Here is a 26,894-nt window from a genome sequence, read left to right on the forward strand (position 1 = left end):
TCTCCCTGCTTCAGCATACCGGAATCTAATGATGATGTCATCGCCTAGTTTGTGAAAAAAGCCCAATAAGGAGTCCCTCATTACAATCAGGTGCGCTGCAACTGGGAGGAGCTAAAACATGCAGGACAGGGGCCCCGGAGGACCGAGGTTGGAGACCTCGGCTGTAGATCCTCTGTGTTTCATTATAAAACACAATTCCTCCACACGTGAGCCAGCACACACAGATGGAAGTGCAGCTACACTTTCTCAAACAGAATCCCAGCGATCCCCCGAGGCGGCAGTAGCACACACAACCCACCCTTTTAATGACACTAGGGTTCTGCACTGAATATAAAAATCCTTTCGCTGTGAAATATGACCGTAAATCACCTTTTTTCCCATCTGTGACTCAACATCTGCAACAAACAAAGGTTGAATTGTTTGATGACTAAAATCTGAAGTCTTCTGCACCCGGCCTTTGACTTCATCTGAGAATTGATGACTTTCAGCTATTTTGAAGCGTTGAAACAGCTAAAAGCCTTTGAAAAAAGAACAATGAGCACCAAAGGAGGAGAGAAAAAGTCAAATAGCTCCGACATCTAAAATAGTTTCAAAAGGGAAAAACAACTGAAATTGATATAAAAGGCAAAAAGACTAACCACCAGTTTTAATTCTAGTCTTGAAGCTTTACATCTGGATCATAAGATATCTTTGTATACATAGCATAATTGTATGAGAACTTCAGGAGTGTATGAGGCTCCTTTTTAAATTTTAAATGTTGTTATATAAGATTTCTTATGCAGAAAGTGGTCAGAGGAGTTCTTCAAGTCACAAAGAGAAACACTGCCATCTCATGGTAAGGTTAAGATAAAAAAATGTACGAGCACAAAGAAAACGCCATTGCTGCAGCCTTTTAGAAGCTGCTTCCCATGAATGACTTAATGACGTGAACCATAACACACAGTTGGCCCTCTGAGCCCAGAATCCAAACCAAACGATTTATTTGCATCCAATTTAATTCCACCCCCACTTAACAGGCATGCAGGGCGGCTTCGTGCCAATGACTCAGCGGAGTAACTTGCTTCTTCCTAAACCACTCCTGATAATTAAAACGAAATTAGTATTCATGTAATGAACATAAAACGGCTCCTTTACAGCTGTTGTTGCCATGGTGACCGCTGCTATAAACACACAGGAGTAATAAGAGAGAAACACTCTCATTCCGCTTTCAAACATCCGCTCAACTAAAGTAAATGCAGCCGCCGGGTATCAGCATGTACCAATCAGAAAGGATTACCTGACTGCAATAAATCATATTTCCATGCACTAAACTGATTAAATACGAAGTCATTTGTGTGTGTGTGTCCTGTCCAGGTGAACGAGCCTTCACTCACTATTAAGATCAGCAGCACTCTGAGCTGCTGGATAAATCGGTGTGGAAGAAGACGGATGGACGTTCCTCAGATAACATGCCGACGACACGTCTGAAGTACGTGTGCTGGTTGAGGAAGAAGAGAAAACCTGACAGGAGTGGTGGTACTCCTCTGGTCGTACAAATAAACTCATCATAAATCTTAATTATTCAAAGTTCTCCTGGACAACGGAGGAACGCTCTGGTTTCTTTGTTTGTACCTGAATGAAAATATTTGCCCAATAAAAAAAGAACTTGTTTTCCAGGTGTGAGTGAAGGGGGGGTGGGGGGGGGGTGGAAGGAGTAAGAGAGGGAGCAAGAAGAGGTCCCAGGGGTCCTGACATACATTCAGCTGACAGTGGCACATGTGATTCTGAAGAAAGGGGTTTGTGCTCCATTTATAAATTGAGGCGCTGCAGTAGATTTCATGCTTTTGCCTGTAGTCCTGTGACAATTACAATGAAGGTGAGATAAATGACCTCCTTCATGTACCTGGCTCCTGGCTAAAACTGTCGCGACAAATTGGTCTGAGCTTTATAGAAACAGTTTGTCACCACCATGTGTGTGGAGCACGGAAAACACAACAAAATCCCTGAAAAGGAAGGACACGTTTACAAAATAAATGATGTCATTAAGAAAAGGGTTCAGATGGCATCGTAATAAACATTTATTTTTCTGTTTTCAGGGCTTTCTTCATACTGTTTCTGCGATTACCTTGAAAGTCTTGTCCATGGAGGCCGACAGCAGCAGGTGACTGAAGTGAGGTACAGTGCACCACTGCAGCTTATTGACTGAACCCTGATGACCTTCCAGCCTCATCATGAGCCTCCGCGGTATCCCTGCTGGCCTGGGCTTTTCATTCAGATATGGCTTCAGTCGGTCGGATATCTCCAACACACTCTGGCTTTTGCTGGTGTGGCTCTCTACGGTGGGCCCCGCCGGGTGCTGTGGACACACCACCTCTGCTGAAGTGGCAAGTCTCTTCCTCTTGGGAATGTACGGTTTGACACCAGAACCACTACGTGGGAGTCTTTTTGCTGGGATTGATACACGGGGTACGGCAAACACTGTCGGCAGAGGAGCTCTGTTCCCCTCTGGCACAGGTACAGTGTTCCTAATATGCAGATTTTCTGCTGTCCCTTTCGTTTCACAGCCAGAACGTCTTTGCGAGAGAAAATGGGAGCTTCTTCTTAGGGGGTCTTCATGAGGTCCTGACACTGTCCGGTCCGGGCTGAGACCTCGCTGGCTGGTAAAGAGCTGGAAGTAATTGGAGACTGTACCTTCAGGGCACTGTTTACTTGATGCAGTTGTTACAGGAGCTGACTCTGGTTCCTCTCTCTCATCCTCTGAATCCTCATAGTCCACTAATGAAGACATCTTCACATTCCACTGAAATAAAGAGGCGCAACAGGGCAGATATCAGTTTTACTGTCAGGGCGACCTCTAGTGCTCACTTCAGTCATTACACCTGAGATGCTTCAGAGGTTTGTGCTTTAACTGAGGAAAAAGTGGAAAGTCCAACAGTTTGACCGCACAAGTAAACGTTTTGTTGGTACTTTATGGGAAATCACAACCAGACCGAGAGATATGAGGAGAGAAATCGAGCAGGAATGTCCTAGTAAGTCAATTCAGAACTGTTATGTTTATCGTATTGAACCGAGTGGTCCATATCGAGCATCAGATTTCCCCACAAAGTTTACAAAATCTGATTTTCTCCAACAAGAATCACAAAGGCTGTTTATTCCGAGTATAAGTCACAAATGTTCTTTGACTACATGTTAGCATCGCTTGCTAATTGTAACCGGAAGTGCTACAGATCGGCCACCAACGCGGTTTGCATCCTGTCCGGAGGGACAAAAACTCACTGACACTTTCTTTCGGATCTTGAAATTGTACCTGCAGCGGTCAGGAATCCTAAAATCATCTGTTCAGAGGGGGATTTTACACATCAGCTTCAACATCTGTAGCAATGTTTTCAGCACGAGCCGACATTTCAGAATAAAACGATTCTCTAATTTGTCAATATAGGTCTTGGAGGTTCTATTTGTGAAAGCTTTTATTTTGGAGGAGACCAGAAAAATATCGACTATGTCCACTCATCGCACGTATGTTGTGTAGAATGTTTCTACGAGTGGTTAAACTTTGTAAACTCAGTGTTTAAATCAAGCTTGAAAATATACAACGTATATCTGTACATAAAAGGACCCATTGTCTCCGACAGGTTTCACATCCGCGTCACTTTCTGTGCTGGCGGAACGGACGATCGGCTTGTTTCTGGGGAGGGTTTGAAGCAAACACAAGCTGATGCAAGTTGAATGAGCTGTCAGCTGCATGTGAGCAGTCAGGTAATACTCATAATCTGGGTTTATTCTCATATTACAGCTGTTTTCTGCTGCCTGGGAAAATATAGATGACTATCCGGTTCAGACACTGTCAGATAAATCAAGATATTGTGAAGACGGTTCAGACCATTTTACTGACATATCGGAGTTGTTTCTTCTAGTGGACAAGATGCAGTCTGGCAGTCCTCATGTGTCTTAATCCTGCTGTTATTTTAATTGTCTAACTTTATTTTTACAGTCGGATGTTGAGACTTTCTGTGACTGTTACCTGGTCAGTGTGAAGACGATGACAGACTGCCAAGGAGAAGGAGCCGGGACTCCGATGGAGCTTTACGAGAAGGTGAACGCGCAAGGAGACAGAGTCAGGAGCCTGAAGACGGTTAAAGCAGAGAAAGTGAGTATTTTCACAATCCCGGATAATTTATAGTTTGCTGTGTACACCTCTGCAGACCCACGAACCCAAACACTGTGGAGCCATTTTCGGTTTCACTTTTCACATTTAAAGATGTATGTAGCATATGTTTTGGTCTCAGCTGTAGTTTACGTCTGTGTCAATTGGCCTACTGTTTGCCACTGAGAGCACAGTCAAGGATAAAGACAATTTTTGTTTAGAATAATTCAAAGTTTTGCAGTGAATTTTCCAGAAGAATGTAACCTGCCACCGACAATAGTTGAAGTTGTGATACTTTTCTGTCTTATGAACATTGCCTAAGTGTTCCTGGGAACTTGAATACATTTTTCACAGATGATATCTGATGTCAAGTATGAAGATTTTCTTCAGTGCACCGAGTTGAACGGAGTGGAAATCTCTGCCTTTTGAAAACATTGTAAGGAATGATGACCATAAAGGAAACAAGAGCAATCAGGTTTTTGACGTCCACAAAAAACTGACCTAGACTCTGAAATAAAAAAAGTTTCTGGATCACCTTTAAAAAATTTTATGGAAGCTTCCATGGCCTAATACCCGTCTTTGGTGAGAATTCCGACAACTTTCGTGCGGTAGTTTTGACGTAATCTCGCTAACAAACAAACAAATATATGCCGATGATTTTATTACGTCCTTGCCAGACATAAGAACGTCCCTGTGGGGGGGAGGTGAGGGCAACGCACCTGACACATGATAAGGGTTGATCACCTCTCCCCATTAAGGCCACGTTTACATGTACCCGGGTCTCTACAAAAACTGATATTTCTCTGCGTTGGGGCCTTGCATTTAAACAAGGACGTAGTTACGAGTCACCACAAACGAGGGTTTGGGAAAACTTCGGCCACAGTGGAGATATAAAAAACCTCAGTGTCTCCTTTTGCAATTAAAGAGGCGAAGGCGGAGATTTACGTCACATTATGCGACAGAAGCGTCATCTGTGTGCAACCTGTGCTTACAGTTTGAATGCTGAGATGAAAGTGGATCTAGTGAAAGCAGTGCTTGTGCTTTATTTGTTTTTATTCTAACGCCACATTTAGGAAGAGCTCCACTTGTTTGTTGGTCTAAACCAGGGGACCTCATTAGGCTGCCCACGAGAAAAACAGTTCAACTCTGACTGGACTGAACGGTGCACGCAGACCGGAGCTGTCCCTAAAGTGGATCATCACTTCAACTTTCTGCTTGGCACCAGCTTTATTGCCAGCTACCATGCAAAATCCCACAGCCACAAGACTACATAACGTGACACAAGCCCTCCGTGTCTACGATACGTCGGCGTTGGCACAACAGCGCACAACCGCGCATCATCGCTTGTTTCGTGGAACCTTGCCAAAGCTAAGAAACAATTTGCTGATGCCGAGTTAATTAAAAAAAATGTGCGATTGATGTGGTTGACGAAGTTTTAAGTCACGACGAGAAAAGAAAGAAAACGGTTGTCCTGAGATTCTAGATGATTCAGCTCTACATTAATGAAACGGACCTGAACTTTGTAAAAAGGGGAGATTTGTGCTGAGAATTTAGATCATTTTAAAAAGTGATTTAGTGTGAGAAGCAGAGCCAGTGGTGATGAGGGGACTGATCCCGTCACTGTGGAAGGAACAGCTGAGCTGTTGGAACAGTGTGTGGACAATCAAGCAGTACTTCTAATATATGAGAAGTTTCTCAACAGTACATTTCATTAAAAACAGACTCAGGAGCACTTTGACCAGAAGAAACTTGAGGCATTCATGCTCATGAGCACTGAGGAAGGAATCCTCATGTCTTTGGAAAATGATATTGTCATAAAGAGACAGAGACCAGTGCACTGCTCAGGGTTTATTCATGTTTTAAGGTCGGTCATGTTTATTTGAAAAACACACAACAGTGTTATAAGAAAGTACATTTTTTAATTCTATATTTTGAATCTAATATTTTATGTTTTCATTTCATTTTCATGGTTTGGATATCTGTTAACACTTACATGAAATATACACTCACCGGCCACTTTATTAGGTACACCTTGCTAGTACCGGGTTGGACCCCCTTTTGCCTTCAGAACTGCCTTATTCCTTCGTGACCTAGATTCAACAAGGTACTGGAGACATTCCTCAGAGACTTTGGTCCATATTGACATGATCGCATCACGCAGTTGCTGCAGATTTTTCGGCTGCACATCCATGATGTGAATCTCCCGTTCCGCCACATCCCAAAGGTTCTCTATTGGATTGAGATCTGGTGACTGTGGAGGCCATTTGAGTACAGTGAACTCATTGTCATGTTCAAGAAACCAGTCTGAGATGATTGGCGCTTTATGACATGGCGCCTCTGTTTCCAGACCCGCGGGTACAGTCTCATTGTTTCCTGGAGGGTTGAGCAGATTCTTCAGTGGCAGGGATGTCTTTGTTCTTCAGCCTGAAATCGATGCAGCTGTCCAGCAGTTGCTGAAGTTGAAAATGGACTACAAAACCATGACGGGTCAGGATTACACACCAGGAAGGCCGCCCTCAGACGACATGGTGGTTGTGGACAACGGGCCTTCGGCAGGAGCTGCAGATGACGACGATACAGTCGACCCGTGGAACGTTGCCACCAGCAACGCCAAAGGAGTCGATTACGACAAACTCATCGGTGAGATTTCAGTTTGGCTGAAAGTCTCCACGTGGGGGCAGACATGTGATGGACCTTGTGATGTGTCTGTTTAGTGAAGTTTGGGAGCAGTAAAGTGGACCAGGAGCTGGTGGACAGAATTGAAAAGGTCTCGGGACAGAGAGCTCATCGCTTTCTACGAAGAGGAGTCTTCTTTTCACACAGGTCAGCATTCATCTCCGGCGGGTCTTTGTCCTTTTCTCTTCTTGTTGTGTGGTGCATGGTTTATTCTGCTGATGTGTCTGAATGAATATACAGAAGGGATTCCGGTATTGACCTCTCTGTGATTGTCTGGCAGAGACATGCATCAGGTCCTGGATGCGTATGAGAAACAGAAGTCCTTCTACCTGTACACCGGCCGAGGTCCGTCTTCAGAGTCCATGCACGTGGGTCACCTCATCCCCTTCATCTTCACTAAGTAAGACACATCTTACTGAGACACCCACCTCTGATCTCCCCCCTCACCCTCCTTCCCCCTCCAACTCCCCTGTCCACCTCACCCTCCTCCTCACCCTCTTCCGCCTTTTTAAGCCACACACTGTGATTTTGGGCCGTTGCAGATGAAAGATTACAATCGTTGGAGAGTCGTTGTGAAATCTTTGGTCGTCGCTCTAAACCAGGGGTCTCCAACCCCTCGAGAGCCCCTGTCCTACATGTTTTAGCTCAACACACCTGATTGTAATGAAGGGCTCGTTATTGGGCTTTTTCATAACCTTGGTGATGACATCATCATTAGATTCAGGTATGCTGAAGCAGGGAGAGAACTAAAACATGCAGGACATGGGGCCTCCAGGACCAGGGTTGGAGACCCCTGCTCTAATCGGTGGTCGTACGTCGCACCACGAGCCCCATTCAAGGACGGCCGACATCGTGGTCATAAGCCTGCAGTCAGTATCAGACTCAGATATTCGGTCCAATCGTAGCTGCTGCAGCCTGTTTCGTTTGTTTTATTGGAAAATGAAAGACCAGAACAGTAAATGCTAACGGAAAATGCTAGTAAATGCTAACAAGTACTTACTTCAAGCTCTATGAAAAATTACCGTCCAGGTTGGCCTCTCTTTCCAAGCCACGACCTCATCCATGTTCTCTTTCTTTTTTGGGATTTTCTTTCACAAAACTTTGGTCAAAACAGCGAAAACACACAGCAAACTTTATGTCGTGGCTTAGTTTTTCTTAGTGTGGCAGGCTGTGACTTATTAGTTAAAATCACACAGTCTGCAGGAGCTTTGACTCCCCCCTCCACCTCACTCTCCCTTCCAACTCCCTCTCTACCTTAACCTCCCCTCCTCATCTTCCACAGAACCCTTCCTGACATGTATTGGACTAAATGTTTCCACTGTTCTTACAAGAGGCTTTGTTCTATAGACACAAATTGTTATTGTTCCTTTTTTTTTTTTTACTTTGATCTATTTAGTTTTTTTCTATTTGTGTACTCAGTAATTCTTCTTTACTCATGCAGTTGTTTAGTACATGATGTTTATCCCAGTGGCGGGCCGTGCATTCCAGACCTCGGCCTTCACTAGTGCTGGTCTGACTCAATCCACCCCTCAATAACTTTTTAATGGCTACAAAAAACATGTTACCATGCAGAAATGCAGTATAAAAAGCCTTTGCATTACAGATAGATATTCGTGTAGCCAGAATAAAAACCTTTATGAATGAAAAAAATCCAAGTTCAGTCTCATCTTCAGCTGTAGCTGTATAGAATAGCGGCTGCTTTTCCCAAAACGTCTGAGGGTCGAGGACGGTGACAAACGTCAGCTTTTCGTTGTCTTGAAAATAATATAATGGCAAATAAAATAATCCTGAATCCTGCCATTGAGTTTGTAGTGAAGCAGATAAATTGCACAGGACGTCTTTGCTGTGGTGCGTTCAATGACCTCTTGGAAAAGTCCGTCTTGAAAATTGTTTTGACAAAAAATCTGCAACCAAATGTCTATCTTCTCCTTTAGTCATTGTAAGTTGACAAAACCACCATTAAATCAACAAAACTATATTTTTGTTCATGCAGCTTGCTACAGATGCAGTCAGCTAGCGCTGGAGAGTGAACTCTGTGACTATCCAATCAGAGGGCTTGAATACACTGACATCATGCAAGGCCTTCTAGAAGGCTCTGAGTCGCCAATATCAAAATCTGATTAGTTGAAGCAGCAGCTTGACCGAGGCTTGTTTTACACTGCAGACGCCTGCAGAATTGAAAGTGAAGGCCTCAGGTAGATTTCTTTACCCGGCTACAGGTGATGGGGGAAATGTGATTGGTTTAAAGCTTTAATATGGACGTACACGTCTGGAAGCAGCAGCCGGGGCAGAAGCTATGAGAGGAGGCAGACAGACCTTTTGGAATTATTTTATAAGTATTCATGGACAAAATATAATCAACTGTGATTCTGATCTTTTTCTTCGGCCTACAGAGAAGGCCTTGCAGGCCCTGACGGCCCTACACTGGTATATCCTGAGCTTGATAGCTGTTTGACTTTGACTGTTTATCATAATGTATATATGAACTGAGTGTGTGTGTGCTTTCAGTTGTTAAAAACCTGATAAATATATTTCTCATAACCTCCCCTCCTCTTCCTTCTAACTCCCCCGTCTCACCCTTCACCCTCCTATCAACCTCCACCTCTGATCGGGTCCCTCCAGGTGGCTTCAGGATGTTTTCGACATCCCTCTGGTGGTCCAGCTGACCGACGATGAGAAGTACCTGTGGAAGGATCTGACGCTGGAACAATGCCACAAATTCGCTGTAGAAAATGCTAAAGACATCATCGCCTGTGGCTTCGATGTCAACAAAACCTTCATCTTCTCTGACCTGGACTACATGGGGTGAACAAAACACTAAATTTACTTCACTCTCACTCATCAGAGACCGAGCAAAGGGAAGAGTCCTCTACATTCTTACTCCAAGTTCATCTGCAGTTACACTATTTATCAATTACAAGTAATACTATTGCTAGTCTAAAAATACTTAAGTAAAAGTCTAAAGTATTCTTAAAACAACTACTCTACTCATTGACTCAATTTAGTTATGAACAGTTTATACTACTCAGATACATTACTCAGACAGATAAGATAATGTAAATAAAAATTACATGATGGAAAATTTAGAGCAACTCGGTGAAAAATACTGAAACGATATTTTTACTATGAATTCCAGTTGTTGATATACTGAGCAGAAACTTCTCAGTCACACTTCTCAGTTGTGCTGAAGTGTGACTAAGATTGTATGGTTGAAGAAAATAATCAGAGAATACTACTTGATTGCAGTAATGTGAGTTTTTGCCATTAAGTGTGGTTTGAGTGGCTGTTGTTTCTTTTCCACAGAGCGTCGCCTGAATTCTACAGAAATGTGGTGAAGATTCAGAAACATGTGACATTTAATCAGGTCAAAGGCATCTTTGGATTCAACGACAGTGATTGCATTGGTGAGTCTTTGAGGGCGTGTTCACATTCCCTGTTTGACCTGGACCAGAGTTCTATTCGGGGAGTTTCTGGGAAAGACAGTTTTGTTTGGGCGTCTCAAAACGAACCAGATCGAACAAGCGATCTCTGGTCCCCTAGAAAACCTGGGTCTCGGTTCTCAGGCAAGTGGTCGTTCCAGAGGGCGGGGTGAGAGGACGAGATGTAGAGTGCAATGCATTCTGGGGAGTAAACAAACAAGGCTAAAGGCCTCTTCATACTCCATAAGAACAAGACGAAAGTTCGGCAGTGCAGGTCCTGCCGAACAAAATGACGTCATTTCCTTCTTCCAGCTCCCTCTGGCCAAAGAAATTGATTTGGGCTGTGCCAACCTTCCTGGCCAAACTATGTAGGAGCCGCACCACCGAAACTTTTGCACTGCCGTGTGCTGTGCATGCGTGTTCCAGTTCGCTAATAACTATCTGTCATATTTTAATCATATTTAGCTTGTAACATCGCTACTGTACGAGCGCCGCAGCTCGTCAAAATGTCGGAGTGCAGGCTGACGTGATGCACCTGAACGCATCACGAACAGCTGTCAGCTCCTGTAGTTAGAACCGGACCAACAACTCTCTCTTTTATTACTGAAACAGTTCAGAGAAATGTGTTTCTGAAAGCACTGGAGGCGAGAAATAAACTGTGCAGTTGAAAAGTTTAAACGCCGCATCACAGACGTGTGACTGACTGCTGCGAGGGGGCGTGGCCTGCTGTGAGGGGGCGTGGCCTGCGAGTTCGGCAGCTTCTTATGGGAGTATGAACAGTCCTGCCGAAAAAGCTTTTTTTTCGGCAGCTGGCTGGCGTCACTGCCGAATTTTCTTCTTGTTCTTATGGGTTCAAAAATGGAGGATGCAATCTAACCGTGCCACTCAGAAGAATTAGGCGCAGAAAGAAACAGTTATATCTCCTGTGCAGTCGTGAGGAAGAAGTTGAGAGGAAGAAGAAGTGAGAAAGACGCTCAGTGATATCTGGTCTGAAGACTCCAAGCCACAAGCTAATTAGCCTAGCTACCACGGGCTGAAGCGGCGGGACTTCCGCTATCGGTCCGGACCAATCAATGAGCTGTGTTTCTTCTTTACTTCCTCTCTATTCAGTGTTTGTTTTGGGCGACTTCCGAATGTGGAAGGCCCTCGGTAACAACACGGAAATGTGTGTTTTCTTCATTCAGGGAAGATCAGCTTCCCGGCCATCCAAGCTGCACCTTCTTTCAGTAACTCCTTCCCACAAATCTTTGGAGGAAAAAAAGATGTCCAGTGTCTCATCCCATGCGCCATTGACCAGGTGAGGTCACCCGCGCGTAGCATCTCTTCCTGATCACTCCCTGTCTGCTGACCTTCGACCTTCTCTCCCAGGATCCATACTTCAGGATGACTCGGGACGTTGCTCCGAGGATCGGATATCCCAAACCCGCCCTGCTGCACTCCACCTTTTTCCCGGCCCTGCAGGGGGCGCAGACCAAGATGAGCGCCAGCGACGCCAACTCCTCCATCTTCCTCACCGACACCCCGAAGCAGATCAAAAACAAGGTGCTTCTGCTGTTGGGATGTTTCGTCTGTTCTGCTGTGAAGAAGCTTTAATCCCTGAGAACACGACCGTCACAGTCCTCAAACTGGTTTCATGGTGACACAGTGAGCCTCAGTTTTGGTGCAATGAAATACAAGAACATCCCAGAACTGTTCATGTTTTTACAAAAAGGGTCTTTAGAACCAGGAAAGACGAGCCTTTTCTTCTTTGTATGGATTTGCTGGTAATGCTGCTTTATTAGCAGTAATTTGGTTCACTCATTAAGACCACTGTTTCCATCTCCGGCTCAGCTCTAGAGAAAGATCTCCACTATTACTGATATACATCCATCCATCCATCCATTTTCTCCCGACATACAATAGAATATAAGTATTTGTTAATCCCAGAGGGAAATTCTTGTAGCATAGCTCCAGACAGAAAAGAAGACAGAATAAATAGTTAATCGCAAAGTTAGAATATTAAAAACGTGGACTAATTACAAACAGTAACTTTTATTTATTTTTTTATTTATTTTTTTTGAAAATGCAGTGAATCAGTTCTATAATATTTTTACACTTTGCCAGGTCGTCACTGGGCCAGTTTGATCCATTTCGCCGGCCGGTTTTGGTCCAGAGGCCACGAGTTTGAGCCCCTGGGCTTCCGTCCTCACTGATGATGTTTCAGTAATTGTGTCTTTGTTTTCTGCCTGTCTGAAAGTCTGATTTCCTCCTCCAGATTAACAAGCATGCCTTCTCTGGAGGGAAAGACACGGTGGAGGAGCACAGACAGTTCGGGGGTAACGCAGAAGTGGACGTCTCGTTCATGTATTTGACCTTTTTCCTGGAAGACGATGAGCAACTGGAAAAAATCCGACAGGTGAGAGAGTTTTTATTGCACTTCGGTCCGAAAGTAAATCAAATCAAAGTTGTTGGAGCAACCCTTTCCGCAACATGTTGGCTTTTAAAGAGTTTCCGTCCTCTTTCTGTCTCACTGTCTTCTGGAAGTTTCCCAGCTGATTTGAACCTGCAGGATAAGATTAGCCTCAATACGGACACATGGGCTAATTAATTGCCTCAAATCAGATAGTTATTATAAACTCACTACGCGGAGGCTGGCGGCTATGGTAACTTCAGAGTCACGGTCAGACACTACTGCAGTATTAGCGAGCATTAAAACGCTACGACAAAGTATTGCGTCTGATATGAGCGGTCTGAAATCTGGCATGGATGCCGTCCAAACTGCAGTAAGCCTTTCGTTTAGTATCTCTGAGTAAACTCATGACACGCATTTAGTATTTGCAAATGGGCCATGACATCGCGTTCAGTAAGTACATTTAAGTTTATATTTAAATTTAATCTTTTGAGGTTTTGTACTTTTTTAAATCGCTTAAATGGGTTTTTCACGAGGAAATTCTCCTGACGAATCACGCCTGAGAGCAATTTTAAAAAGGTTTAAGACCAAAAAAAAAAGGTTTAACACAATTTTATTACATCACTGAAAAGAGGTTAACGACTTCTCAAAATGCTCAATAAAAACATCAGGTCAAAGCAGTTTCTATTCTCAACACCAGTTTAAAAAGTTGGCCTGACATCTCCACTTTTAACAGACATTGTTCCAACTGATTCTTCAACTGTTTTATTCTTCTATTTTCTTTCTCTTGAACTTTTTTCTAGCAGATTTTTAGGACCTTTACTGATTTTTCATACACTGTTCTTTGTTTAAAAATCGTTGTTTTTCTCTCCCCCACGCTCTTGTTCAACTGGTTGATTGTCTCCCAGCCGCCCCTCGCTCAGTGCTTCTTGTCTCCCTGCAGGATTACAGCAGCGGCGCCCTCCTCACTGGAGAACTGAAGAAGATTTTAATTGAGACTCTGCAGCCGCTGATCGTGCAGCACCAAGAAAGGCGCAAGCAGGTCACGGACGAGACGGCGCGGCAGTTCATGACGCCCAGACCTTTAAATTTTAACCTCTAAGTTTGTTTGGTTATCGAGGACCAAAGTCAAGATGTGATTGTCGGTGTGAAAACAGAATTTGAATTCTCTGTGAAATTAGTGATCGGAAGGTGGACAGATTCAGAAGATGGGTTTTTAACAGTGGATGAAGAAGGATGGCTTCACCGTGTCGTCGTCTATCATTTGTCCCACTGCGCCTGATGCCAACACACACTTGTCGGAAATGATGTTCTGTAAAAGCAGGACAATTGAATATACATGTGTAAACATCGAAATGATCAATTCTACAATGATGCATGCAGCAAGATGTACATTTCATCTGTGTGAAATCAGAAATGACGAGCGCTCTGGCCATTCAGAGACGTGCTAAAAAAAAAACCCAATAAACACTCATGACCACAGTTCGAATGTGTAACTGGAGTGTAGTTTATACAGAAAGCTGACTTAAGGAATCTCTTAAGTCACGTGGGTGAAAAAGCTCAATACAACACCACCCTGAGGGCACTTAAGTGACGCCATAAATCATTGTACCGCCATATTAGACGTCCGCGGTAGCGGTAAACACAATCACAAGTAAACATCATAAAGCAGCAGTAGGAAATCCGAATCCAGCTTCTCCTTGATTTTCCTCCATTTGAATATCGGATCAGAGGAGCTGCATTCAGAATCTGCTGTGTCTGTGTGAGCTGGACTGGCTCCGCCCACACTTGCCCATCTTGGGAAGAGGAGGAAGTACGTCCTCACGTGGTGCCATGTGCCAGAGCAGAGCTGCCTCATTGTGGGGGGGGGGGGACTTCCCTTGATTTGGATTGGCTAAACCCCCAGATGACTCTATCAAGGGTTTGATTTCTGGTTCGTTTGTTGGAGCACACACTTTAAAAACTGAAACAAGCCCGAGAGAGACATGGAAGGTTATCTTCATGTCTGAAGTGTCAGTCCCAGTATGAGGATGCAAATTACTGTTGGAAAACTATTACAAAGTGAATTTTGCATAATTTGACCCCTTGAATGGCAAAAAAAAAATGCTTCAGGAAACCAAAGTCCTGCGTCCTGCTTCCCAACTGCTGTGACACCAGGAAGTTAACCCCAAAGCTGACGAAGGCTTTGGCCGTGAGCAGAAGTTAGTCTCTCGACCACGGGCTGGAGACTGGACCAGGGGTTTCACCCCAGAGAGACGATTTCCAGTTAGACGATTCCCAGATAGACGACTTATTATATTAAGTGAATTATATCTGACATTTCAGTGACCTATTCGGTAATGTATTTTTACACTTAAAGACACATAGTTTCTTTGAAAAAGTAGCTGAACATTACTTTAAAATCCCGGCGGGGAAGAAAAACAAATGTCGGGCTAAAAACATATGTGTTATAAAGTCGCTCAACAACGGCCGCCTCGCCGCCGCAGCGCGGGATTGTAGGACAACTCGTCCACGCATGAGATTTCAAATTTTGGGGGAAAAATATACTCTGTACAAAGTACTTTTACATATTATTGCTAATTGATATCTTATATATGTTTCATATATCTAGTATATGTCCATATGCATTTAGTATAGTTTCATATGGCTTTGTTTCTCACAAAGAATGGTCTTCTTTTGCGTACAAGACGCCCCCCCCCCCCCCAAAACTTCTGCACTGCCGTGCACGTTCCAGCTCACTAATGAATATCAGTCATATTTTAAACATGTTTATGAAGTAACGTCGCTCAATGAGCCCCGCAGCTCGTTAATATGTCGGAAAGCGCGTTTACGTGATGCACTTGAACGCATCACTCAAAGCTGACAGCTACAAAGCAGCGTTATCCCGCTCCGACATCGGGGCATGACTACGTCTTTACACCGTTACAAAGATATATTAGTCATACCTCTCCTGTGCACAGTGTACTTACAAATCCAATCCTTCAAATCAGAAATGCTGAAAAAGCATGTGACGTCACAACATCCTGAAGTTTGCGGATGACGCTGCAGTGATCGGACGTATCCCTGGCGGAGACGAAGAGGCCTCCAGAAGGGAGGTGTCCAGTATGGTGACATGGTGTGAGGACAACAACCTCAACATGGACAAGACGGCTTATTGGTTTTCAGAAATACATTTCTGAAATCCGTATTTCTGAAGATCAATCTGAGCCGGTGCACGATGCGCCCTGTTGAATTTGCGCTCTGGAGAGCTGCTAATGTTTATGTCTTTGTGTCAAATATACTTAATAATAGCTCCTCTATGTTATTTCACTTTTATAATTATTAACATATTATTTCCCCTTATTTCCACGCCATAACTCAGATATGGAAGAATGAGAGAGTTATAATATTGGCATAATGTGTAAAATCTGATCCGTATTAGATCAAAATTCACTCAACGTATTATTTAACTCCCTCAATCTTCCATATCTGAGTTATGGTTTAGAAATATGGGGAAATAATATGTTGATAATTATAAACGGGGAGAAGCTTCGCAGCGCAGCTGACGACAGTTGTCCGCGGACGAGTTGTCCGTTCACCGCTGCGGCGGGGAGGCGGCTATTATTGAGCTACTGTATGTGTCTTTATAAAACATGTTTTTAGTCTGACATCGGGACACTGTGTTTTTCTTCTTCTTCCCCCCCCACCACGATTTTAAACTAATGTTCAACTACTTTTTCAAAGAAACTGTGTGTCTTCAAGTGTAAAAATACATTACTATTCATCCTTGGTCACTGAAATGTTACAAATAATTCACTTATTATAATGGGAATCGTCTATCGGGGGGTGGGGAGGTGTGTGTGGGGGGGGGGGGGAGGGGGGGCACTATCGTCTAACTGGGAATCGTCTATCTGGGATGACACTGGACTAGGAGTGACTAACTTCTGTAATTGAACCATGAAAGCTGTCCACACAGAAACACAATGATATAATGAAGGAAAAACAGTCATTAATGTGTTCATTGAATTGATGAGGAAACAAGAGTGGAATTAATCACACTTGCATACTGTTTATTGATAATTACCTTAAGCAGAATACATGGAATAAAAACGAGATCTCGGGCTCAAGCACCAGTCCGACCGGGAGGATCAGGCTTCTTTGGTCAAGAGCCCCGAGTGAACTAAAACGTTGGTTTATAAGCATTTCTTTCACCCCTCCCTGCACATATGGTGTGGGTGTCACATGTTGTCTTTACCGAAACTGCCTTCACCTTGTGTTCTGCCCCAAGAAGTTTTAGATATCACAATCGTACTTTCTTCAGACAAGCAGGATGTCAGGTCGACATATGTTACAGACTGGTGTGCTTGTAGTTGCATCCTCCCATATATGGTCGTGTCATTAACAGTTCTGAGCAGAAGTGATACAAGTGGATTATACTGGTACGCAAGCTAGTGCGTTGATAACTCATAACACCTATTTCTTCCTTTAATAATGATCATGATAGTGAAACTTGATATGAAATGGACACTGCAGAGTCTTTAGTACAAGGTTGTCTCCCAACCTTCCCTCCTCACAGCTGCAATCCGTCTCTTCTTTCTCTAAGGATCAGCGTTGAAATGATAAAATTAGAGGTATGGACAAGGGTCCGTCTGTTAATGCAGCCTGCAGCTACGCAAAAGATGCCCATTTTCTCTGATATCTGAACAAATTATGCCTAAAGTGTGATTGATCAGGACGTTGTTTACAGTTGGGACATGCAAAATTGCAGACCCAGTGAAAAACATCGAAAGAGAAGTGGACTGCCATGTGCTTCAAAACTCTCCATAAATCCATTTCAAAGGTGTTTCAAAGATAGAATCGCTCCTTGCCCAGAAAGAAACTTTAATCACAGGTCAGCGTTACTGTGACTGTGAAATATCGTTTAAAAACTCAGCCTGACTTGGACACTGGATGTGTTTTAACTTTTACCTTCACTGTCCCTCACCACCAAGAGTGAAACAAAAAGTGTCCTGACCCCCAGGGGACACATGTTTGGACCCTGCTGGTTCGATAAGGCTGTTGATTCTGCAGACAGCAGACACCTTCTCACTGTCCTGAAGCAGCAGCCAATGGGCGCGAGGGGCGGACCCGCCGCTGGGGGAGTTGTCTGCTGGCCGCTCATCTGATTGGTCGCTTCAAAAAAAGAGGCTGCGCGTGTGTGTGTGTGTGTGTGTGTGTGTGTGTGTGTGTGTGTGTGTGTGTGTGTGTGTGTGTGTGTGTGTGTGTGTGTGTGTGTGTGTGTGTGTGTGTGTGTGTGTGTGTGTGTGTGTGTGTGTGTGTGTGTGTGTCTCTCCACAGAAATAGAAAGGTTTGTGTGGAGACTCTCCGGGAGTTCACAAGAGGAGGCCACCGCCGCAGCGTGCAGCCACCCCCGGGGAGCAGACAGGAGAGCCACAGACCGTAACACCGGGAAGCGGACCGCCGGCCCGCTGCACACGTCTCCGAGGAGTCCACACACCTGTCCCGGGTTGGAGCATGGCTCTGGACTTCGCCGCCGGCTGTATAGGAGGTGAGCGGACCGGTTAGCCGCCTAGCTTAGCATTGCGGGGTTATTTTCCACTGCAGGAGGGACGAGGACAGTCCAGACAGAAAGACAAAGAACAGTAGAGCTCAGCTCACTGCCGGTTCGCACTGAAACGGTAAAAAAAAATAAAGAAAAAGTCAGAATAATGAACCACCCGAACACGTGTCTTCACACTAATGTACAGTGGAGGTACCGGAAGTGAATTTAAAGCTTCTTTACCACCCAGAAAAACGCGCCAATACTTTGAATGCGAATTAAAACTGCGTCCAGCAGCTTCAGTCCATCTTCACCCATCTGCTGGACCCACACCTCCACCCAGGTTCCCAGGTTCCCTGGACCCACACCTCCACCCAGGTTCCCAGGTTCCCTGGACCCACACCTCCACCCAGGTTCCCAGGTTCCCTGGACCCACACCTCCACCCAGGTTCCCTGGACCCACACAGGTTCCCTGGACCCACACCTCCACCCAGGTTCCCTGGTTCCCTTGACCCACGCCTCCACCCAGGTTCCCTGGACCCACACCTCCCTCCACCCTGGTTCACTGAAGCTTGTCAGGCTCACCTGAGGCTGAGGAGACAGTCTGGAGAACTACTGGGGACCAGGGCGGAATTCTGAGGGGAAAGTTTGACTTGTAAATTTAGTTTCGGCCTAAAAAAAACGTATATTCTGACTTATTTTTCTCACACGTGATATTTTTTCCTGAAATAGACAAGAGTTTCTTCCTCTTCAGTACAAAGTGTTCTGTTTTGCACGTCTTAAATAAAATAATATTCAATAAATCTGAAATATAATATTTGCTTGTAGGTTGTCACGATGTTGAGCTGGATCAGTTGAATGAACAATAGTTTCTGCCCCCTTTCCCCACCCATTTTAGGTATTCTATGGCTAAAATATGCGAAACGCCACCTTTTTGTAAACTAGAATAAATGTCTGAATATAATTTCTGTACCTGTTGTATTGAATTACTTTATATGGACGATGAATGTGTAGTGAGGATTTTTAACTTGAGTTATTTGCTTGAAGCAGACAGACGGTCTAAATGCTCTATTTAAAGTAAAGAATTGTTGAGTTGATCCACTAAAATCTTTCATTTCGGAGTCAGTCAGGCTGGGTTTGAAGATCAAAAACGGTTAAAACAAAAAAATTGAAGCTGCCTAAAGTGAGACAGCGTTTAAAAATAAAAAGAGTAGGTGAAACAAGAAAGTATTTAAAACTTCCTAAATGATCCCAAAAAGGTGGAAGAAGCAAAACGATGTGATGAAACCGCCGCGGTTAGGAACTGTAGTTCCCGCAGGTTTTCTGTGCGTGTGAGGAAACTGAGTCCATGTTCTGTCCCCGTCCCGGTGGTGAGACGTGTCTTTAGGCCACAGGCTGCAGACAAAGCGAGGAGCTCCTGGTTAATGAGTGAGGACGGTGGGAGTCAAGGCCGGTCCCGCTGAGCAGCCCGCGTGTTTGCTTTGTGACACGGGGACAGTTGAAGCCTCGCGGCACGTCGTCTCCGACGCTGGGGAGTTTGGTCTACTTGTCCCTGAAGGCCTTGTCCCTGTGTTGTCTCCAGGTGCTGCTGGTGTTTTGGTGGGACATCCGTTTGACACTGTGAAGGTGGGTTTCCTCTCTCGCTCTGCTCGTGTAAAACAGACGTGAATAAGTGGATCCGGGCCGATTTCCTATGAAGAAAGTCCAGCGTGTCTCCTGTGGACGTGTCCTTTACCTGTCTTTTCACCGTGTGATACACAAGTCAAACAACCTTATTTGTTATTTTATGAATAACGCCATGGTTTCACCTCATATGTACTGCTTAGTTATACATTTATCTACTTTTAGCTGCACTCACCTGGTAACAGATTTTAACAGAGGTCCTTTCCAGAACTGTTTTAACACTTGTTTTGTTTTTTTAACACGTGTGGCTCCACAACTGCAGGTTTCAGACTTCTGATTTTAAACTGTTTTAAGTGTGGCGCATGTCTATATGTCAGAAAAGGCATGATGTTAGTGTGTCTCTGGAACCCGAGAGCGTAACGTTTGTCCTGAAGCGGTGGATGTGTGAGGCCTGCAGATTGTGCCGGGGGTTGTTTGATGCCTTGCTGGCATTGTGATTTACCCCCCCCCATCCCCGAGTGGCCTGGGGGGGGGGGGGGGGGGGGTTCGTCTTTAACAGCAACAGTGTCACTGTGTTGTAGATGAGAGAGAGAAATAAACACCCTCTCCACGGAAATGTGACCTCGTAAGTACGGTCAAGGTCTTTCTCTCTCTCACCCAGTGTCCTCTCTTCAGCTCTAGAAACATAACGCACTGAGACATCTTCAATGTTCTCCTCCCTCGTGTTCAAACCAGGGGTCTGCAACCTTTCTCAATCAAAATAACTTTATTTGTCCTCGGGGGGGCGAGCAGTGAAGCAATGACATCGGGGATCAAAAGATCCTTTTAAACATGAGGAGAGCATTTATACTTTTGAATTTTTCTTCACTTACAAAACTGCTTCTGAGTTTTTAATTCATAAAGTCTCAGAACTACAGTTTTTTTTTTTTTTTATCTGTAAATATTTTCACCTGCTTTTAAAAAAAAAAAAACCCTCAGTTTTTAAGCTCGTTCTAACAGTTGAACCTTTTTAAGCCACGTTAACAGCTTGAGGGATTCATGCAGTAAAGCAGGTTGTCGGTGAGGGTCAATAGCAGGTTGCAGATCCCGGTCCTCCACTGTTTTCACCTTCCTTGTGTTTTTTTTTTTTGTTATGTAAATAATGCCGTGCTCTGTGGTTCAAGTCAGACGTGCGCTCTGTCCCCCCCCCCCCCCCCCCCCCCCCCCCCCCAGGTGAGGCTGCAGGTGCAGAGTGTGGACAAGCCTCTGTACCGCGGGACGTTCCACTGCTTCCAGTCCATCGTCCGACAGGAGTCTGTAAGTAGAGGACAGCGATCCGGAGACGCTTTGAAGTGTCACGTTTCATGTGTTCCCGACATGGAGGGTCACAGAGGACCTCGGTCCCTCCCCCCCGCGGCTAAATAAAGACTGCAGGGACTCGTACATTAGAAAATATTTATTTATAGTCGGAATAAGGGTTTTAATTTGGAGGAGTCGTTTACCAAAATGGTGCAACGTCTCTGCAGGTGTGTTATTGGTGCAATATTAAGGTTCAATGATGACGGTCCGTTGCTTCCTATTCTTTAGTGTAACTTGAATGCGCCGTTGGCCTTTGATTGGCTGGAAGTGGAGAAGGGGGCGGGGCAGGTGCATGAGGGCGAGAGAGAGAGTGTGAGTGTGTGTGTGTGTGTGTGTGTGTGTGTAGTCTTTGCCTGGTCTGTTCAGTCATAAAGAGGCTTTACAGACAAGAAGATCATACTTGGATAGGTAATTTTAATCTGATTACTGATATGGTAATCTATGAGATTACTCGCTAATGAAAAGAATTGCCAGTAATGCGTTACTCTAACATGACATCACTGCTCTTACATACTGTTCATTTACTCTACCTTCACAGTATGATTGACAGTCTGAAGAAAGTTCCCTGATAGCACGTATTTCTAACAAATTTTAAACTGAAGACCTCCTCGGAATGTTTAGATGGACGATGTCCCTCAGATTAATGATTAATCCTTCGTAAATGTTTCAAAGAGCAGGGAAAGTTTTACACCACCCAAAACCAAAAAAAACCCCAAAAAATGGTTTTGGGTGGAGAAATATCTATTACACTGTATAATGTGATTTAACATGTGAGAAATATATATAAAAAAAAGTAAAAGCCAGAATGATTTGAATATATTATATTGACCTTGAAAATTCCATGACTATTCTGGAACTTCTGCACAATCGTGATAAAACCATTCAACACGGTCCTCACTGCTTTATTATCAGATGTAACGTGCTGATTGTGAGTCACTTGTGAGCAGAAGATAAGTGTGAACGTCTCTCTTTCCTGGATGTGATGTTTGTTTGTGCCACTGGTTAAGTTGATTATAGCCTTTGCTTGTCCGCTGTCTGAACATACACTCGTACGCTGCGTCTATCTTTTACCACATACTAAGATTATGTCAAGTATTAACAGAATATTTACATTTCAAAAGGCTTTTTAGCACAAAACATTAACTAGAAAATGTCAAGAGTGCTGCAAACATTAAAACACTTCGCCCTTTTCTTAAAATGGTCGACGTGTTGGGAACTGGCTGGATTACAAATGATCTCAATCTCACAACACCGTGTTCAGTCATTTCAGTTATGCTGTCGGCTTGCACGTGTGTCCTAAGTGGTCGTCGTTCAGCCTTTTTGCGAAGCCACAGTGTTGTTGTACATCAATGAACGGGACACAGTTACAAATAGGAAGTGATTTTCTTTCTTCTTGACGAAAGCTGCAGTATTGAACAGAGAAAAACTAAATATCAGTCACACATAAATCATGTTCACATATTAATATTTTTAACCAACTAATGATGAAATATAGAATGGACAGTTTTTAAATTAATACAACAATGATGAGTTAAATCACAATCTAAACACGATCCTGACAGCCCAACAAAATAAATAACCAGTGTTTAACATGTTTTTACTGGAGGTTCCTTCCTGTTCGAGTTTTTCTTTCCACCGTCGCAAATAAATCTGCTGACTCATGTGGATTCGTTGGGTTTTTCTCTTTTCTCCGTTAAAAGCACCTAGAAGTTACTGTGTTGTATTTGTTGCTATATAAATAAAGTTGAATTGAATTCATGCGTTGATGCAGATTAATCAATCTAATGAATAAAAAAATTACACAATTAACCCATCTGCAGCGCAGAATGGCTGAAACGTCTCTGGCAACTCATTTCAGCAGTTTGTCCAGGTATTCCTACCGTCTCTCAGACCAAATAGGTTTAATCCGGCAGTGAGTCACACGGAAGACGCTGGCCGCCTCGATGGGAAATCTGAGTACAAAGAAATCCAAGACGGAACAGTGCAGTGACATAAGCGTACTCTGCAGGAAGGACTTTTCTTTTCACTGAAGCTCTTCCAGCTTAAAATCCCACATTTTTCCCACAATCCCACATCCTCTCCGACAATACCAACAAGTTAGTTGGTCTCAGTCGCTGTTGAAAAAGGAGTAACGGGAACATTTGTGTAGATAAACGTTTGCTTTGGAAAAGAGGTTTTGTGTTACCATGAACTGTTACAGGTGTTAAAGGTGCATGTTTATTTCACATAGATTCTCTTCTTTCTTGGGTCTGTTTGCTCAAGCAAAATGAAATAATTAATACACAGTAGGCTCAGAATTAATATGCAGTTGTGATTAATCCAATTTAATCCAGAGCAACCCTGTGATTATTCCCATGAAATGTTTTAATCATTTGGCAGCCCTAGGTATTACCATTCGACGATGCATGAGCACATTGTGAAAACAGAACAGCAGGAAGTTTAACACACAGAAAAACCCACCAGAAGTAGAAAATTACGGTCTTCAAAGTAAAAGATGTACTGACCACAAGGTGGCACTGTAGGACCACAAACACATAAAAACAATGTTGAGTTTTACTGCAATTTATCAAACATTTACACCGAATAAAGTTTGTAAAAAAAAAAATGCTCTACAAAATAATGTGAAGAAACAAACGGCCTCAGGCAGAACTCAAACTAGTCCTGGAAATGTTTTCGATGACCAGCCAGTAGTTTTGAATGAGAACGGTTCAGAGCATGAGAAGTCTGCCGTATCCCTTTTTTTTGCAGAAAAGATGGCTGATAAATGGTCTTGGGACTCAAATGAAACCTGCTGCGAAGCTTGAAAAGTGGCAGCAGAGTCGTGGTTTTATTCTGCAGTGTTGGGCTATGACCGTGACCTCTCCTGTCTCTGCAGGGACTCGGCCTGTACAAAGGCATCGGCTCCCCCATGATGGGTCTGACCTTCATCAACGCCATCGTGTTCGGCGTGCAGGGGAACGCCATGCGGAAGCTGGGCAGCGACACGCCTGTGAACCAGTTCCTGGCCGGAGCGTCGGCTGGAACCATTCAGTGCGTCATCTGCTGCCCCATGGAACTGGCCAAAACCCGCATGCAGATGCAAGGAACCGGAGAGAAGAAGTCCAAGAGGAAGATGTACAAAAACTCGCTGGACTGTCTGGTGAGGATCTACCGGAGGGAGGGGATCCGCGGGATCAACCGCGGCATGGTGACCACCCTGCTCCGGGAGACCCCTGGCTTCGGCGTGTACTTCCTGACGTACGACGTACTGACGCGCTCGTTGGGCTGCGAGCCCGAAGACCCCTACATGATCCTCAAGCTGCTGTTTGCCGGAGGCATGTCGGGCATCGCCTCCTGGCTCTCCACCTATCCTGTGGACGTCATCAAGTCGCGCCTGCAGGCCGACGGCGTGGGCGGCGTGAACCAGTACAGCGGCATCATGGACTGCGTCCGCCAGAGTCTCCGGAAGGAGGGGTGGAGGGTGTTCACCAGGGGCCTCACCTCCACGCTGCTGCGCGCCTTCCCCGTCAATGCCACCACCTTCGCCACGGTGACGCTCTTCTTACTGTACATGCGTGACGGGGAGGAGTGCGGCATGCAGGACTCCGAGCCTGCGTCCGTGCAGCCGCTGCAGAACCTGCAGGCGCAGACGCAGCCCACCAGCATGTGAGCATATCGGTCACGTGACCTCCGGCCACCACCGCGGCACCTTGACCCTGTTACAGTGCAAAAAAGAAAACTGAAATTCATCTAAGACACAAAAAATCTTTTCAACATGATCCTGTTTTTAAAAAAAAAAAAGAAGCAAAACATTTGTCTTGAAATGTTGCAGCTGCAACAAACATCCAACAAATACCTGGAATTGACCAGAATCTCACGTTAGGAACATTTCTCTTCAGGTCCATGTTGGTGAAAAGCCTCTGAAGAATCAGGATTTATGAATCCACCTTCACACTTTAGTCATGTTACTTCGCCAGCAGAAAGAGTTTTTTCCTAAAGACTCCGTCCCCAGTCGGTAGACCCAGGAACCTTTGGTGGTTCTGTAAAGGTTTAACATTAACTTGGCCTGGCTGGACCCGTCGTCGCCGTCCTGTGTGTTGGACACGGTGACATCTGAGGACGTGTGTCCCTCAAACGAGTGCTCGTACTTTATATTTAAATAATATATTTTTAGATTGAAGCTGCGCCTGTACATACTATCTATGCTTTTTGTACATATCTGGTTGAGTTGTGAGTAATTTAGGGATGAGTGTAGGTCAAACAGTTAAACTTGAATTCACCATCGCTGAAGCCCAAACAAACGTGGCGGTGACTCTTTATTCAGCTGAAATACTCAAATGTTACGAACTGTTGGCGTTTTATTCGTCGTGTGCTTCAGGTGATGGGCGCTCTGACTGTGGTCTGTCCATTAATGTGTGACGTCTCCAGCAGACACTTTACCTGCACAGGTTCAACCACAGGGAGTGTGTTCACCTCGTGGATCACTCTCATGTTTCTCATAGATCCTCTCACACAAGTTGTTTCTTCCTGCTTGTTGTTGTCAGGAGGTATGAAAGACTTTTTTTTTTTTTTTTTATTCTGCCTCTTTTCTAATATTAAGCTCAGAAATTGGTCAAAATTCTGGAAATAAATGCTGAATTAAAAGCTTTTTGACTGAAGACTTTTATTTAGTCTCCACTTCCCATCAAGGTGAAACCCAATGTTGAAGAAGCTTTACGTTCTCTGACCTGGAGGAACTCGACCGTCGAAATGTGGGAGCTTCTATTCAGTGATGGAGAATATTTTCTGTTCGTGTTCGTTCTACTTGTTTTAATAAAATGTTGCTGGGGAGTCGTCGTGTTACAAACCTTTATCTCGGAGCTCTGCAGCCACATGTGGCTCTCCGGCCCCTCTGGAGCAGCTCGTTGGTAATAAATCAACTGTCAATGAGTCGTGAACAGAAAGTGCTTCATTTTCTATAAATGATCTACAATTAAACAGCAGGGGGCGCTGGAGAAAGGCCCAGAGGAGGTGGGTTTAGCAGCAGTTTCACCGATTACTGATTAACAATGTAAGTGAATGACCTGAATTTAAACCGTCTGACGTTCCTGGCTCCGGGAGACTTGAGGCCACGTCCACATGAGTCAAAATGATCTTTTATCTCCCCGGGGTTTTTAAAAACAAAAGATTTGTCCACACATCACTAAGAACACCGCGCAACACGAGGCTTAAGGGCATGTAGTACATATGCCAGGACTTTTTGGGGGCACCATGACTCACCAAATACACCAAAAATGAAGAAGACGGAGCACATAGAACTTTAGAAGTCGACTCCTAGACTATAGGCCTACTATAACTCGTATCGGTCTGTGGCCCTGCTCCTCCTCCGGCTATCGTCAGTTTCTGCAGCTCGACTGGAGCTTGTAGCTTGAAGCACGGATATAAAACACTAGAAGCCTCATGTCGTCACCTGTGGCGTGCCGACAGCGCCACCATCTTGGGGAGGTCTCCCGCTTGTTCTAAACAAACAGATCTCAGGCTAGAAAATCCACAAAAACATTTGTAGCTCACTTGCTAGTCCACGTATCAACACAAATAATACCTCATTTTAAAGCTGAGGAAAAGCTCTATCCTGTGGAAGACTTTCCCCCCTCCCAATAATTCCTCCATGAGGTTTTTGTTTTCATTTTCTTTGGCCAATTCGGACAATATGGGGGTCTGCGTGACGTCATCGTCTCATAATAAACTTGTCATATCTTTAAAAACTCAGAATCACTTTATAAATCACTGGGGAAATTCTTTAGCAACGCAGTACAAACAGCAGTTTCAAGCTCCAACGCAGTACAAACA

At 44.3% G+C, this 26,894-nt stretch overlaps 3 protein-coding genes across 7 annotated transcripts in view; 2 read left to right on the plus strand and 1 right to left on the minus strand.

Annotated features, from left to right (window-relative positions):
• wdr25 (WD repeat domain 25) overlaps nt 1-3,390 on the minus strand; it is an 18,468-nt gene extending 15,078 nt beyond the window's left edge. Inside the window, exons 1-2 of one of the 2 annotated variants that reach the window (XM_080480953.1) lie at nt 3,287-3,390; nt 2,105-2,779 (exon numbers count right to left, since the gene is read on the minus strand). In XM_080480953.1, coding sequence (XP_080337079.1) covers nt 2,105-2,767 — 663 coding nt within the window. In that variant the 5' untranslated portion in view covers nt 2,768-2,779; nt 3,287-3,390. Of the gene's footprint in view, nt 1-2,104 lie in introns of both variants that reach the window. The other variant, XM_080480954.1, reaches the window with a different exon arrangement.
• wars1 (tryptophanyl-tRNA synthetase 1) lies at nt 2,843-14,293 on the plus strand. 4 transcript variants are annotated; one of them, XM_080480949.1, is made up of 12 exons: nt 2,843-3,008; nt 3,612-3,735; nt 3,971-4,126; nt 6,547-6,763; nt 6,838-6,946; nt 7,080-7,199; nt 9,422-9,604; nt 10,103-10,203; nt 11,403-11,515; nt 11,587-11,760; nt 12,473-12,613; nt 13,551-14,293. In XM_080480949.1, exons 2-12 carry the CDS (start codon nt 3,706-3,708, stop codon nt 13,707-13,709), a joined length of 1,503 nt encoding a protein of 500 aa, XP_080337075.1. In that variant the 5' UTR covers nt 2,843-3,008; nt 3,612-3,705; the 3' UTR covers nt 13,710-14,293. The 4 variants fall into 4 exon arrangements, with proteins under 4 accessions (XP_080337075.1, XP_080337076.1, XP_080337078.1 ...); XM_080480950.1 differs by having other exon boundaries at nt 4,009-4,126; nt 13,551-14,292; XM_080480952.1 differs by lacking the exon at nt 2,843-3,008 and adding an exon at nt 3,460-3,495 and having other exon boundaries at nt 4,009-4,126; nt 13,551-14,292.
• A 3,464-nt stretch (nt 14,294-17,757) lies between these two features.
• On the plus strand, nt 17,758-25,989 carry slc25a29l (solute carrier family 25 member 29-like). Its single transcript, XM_080480841.1, has 4 exons — nt 17,758-18,134; nt 19,708-19,751; nt 20,961-21,044; nt 23,962-25,989. Exons 1-4 carry the CDS (start codon nt 18,101-18,103, stop codon nt 24,733-24,735), a joined length of 936 nt encoding a protein of 311 aa, XP_080336967.1. The 5' UTR covers nt 17,758-18,100; the 3' UTR covers nt 24,736-25,989.
• Nucleotides 25,990-26,894: the final 905 nt, after the last annotated feature.

This window comes from Lipophrys pholis (assembly GCF_963383615.2).
Source record: "Lipophrys pholis genome assembly, chromosome: 14".
Taxonomy (NCBI): domain Eukaryota; kingdom Metazoa; phylum Chordata; class Actinopteri; order Blenniiformes; family Blenniidae; genus Lipophrys; species Lipophrys pholis.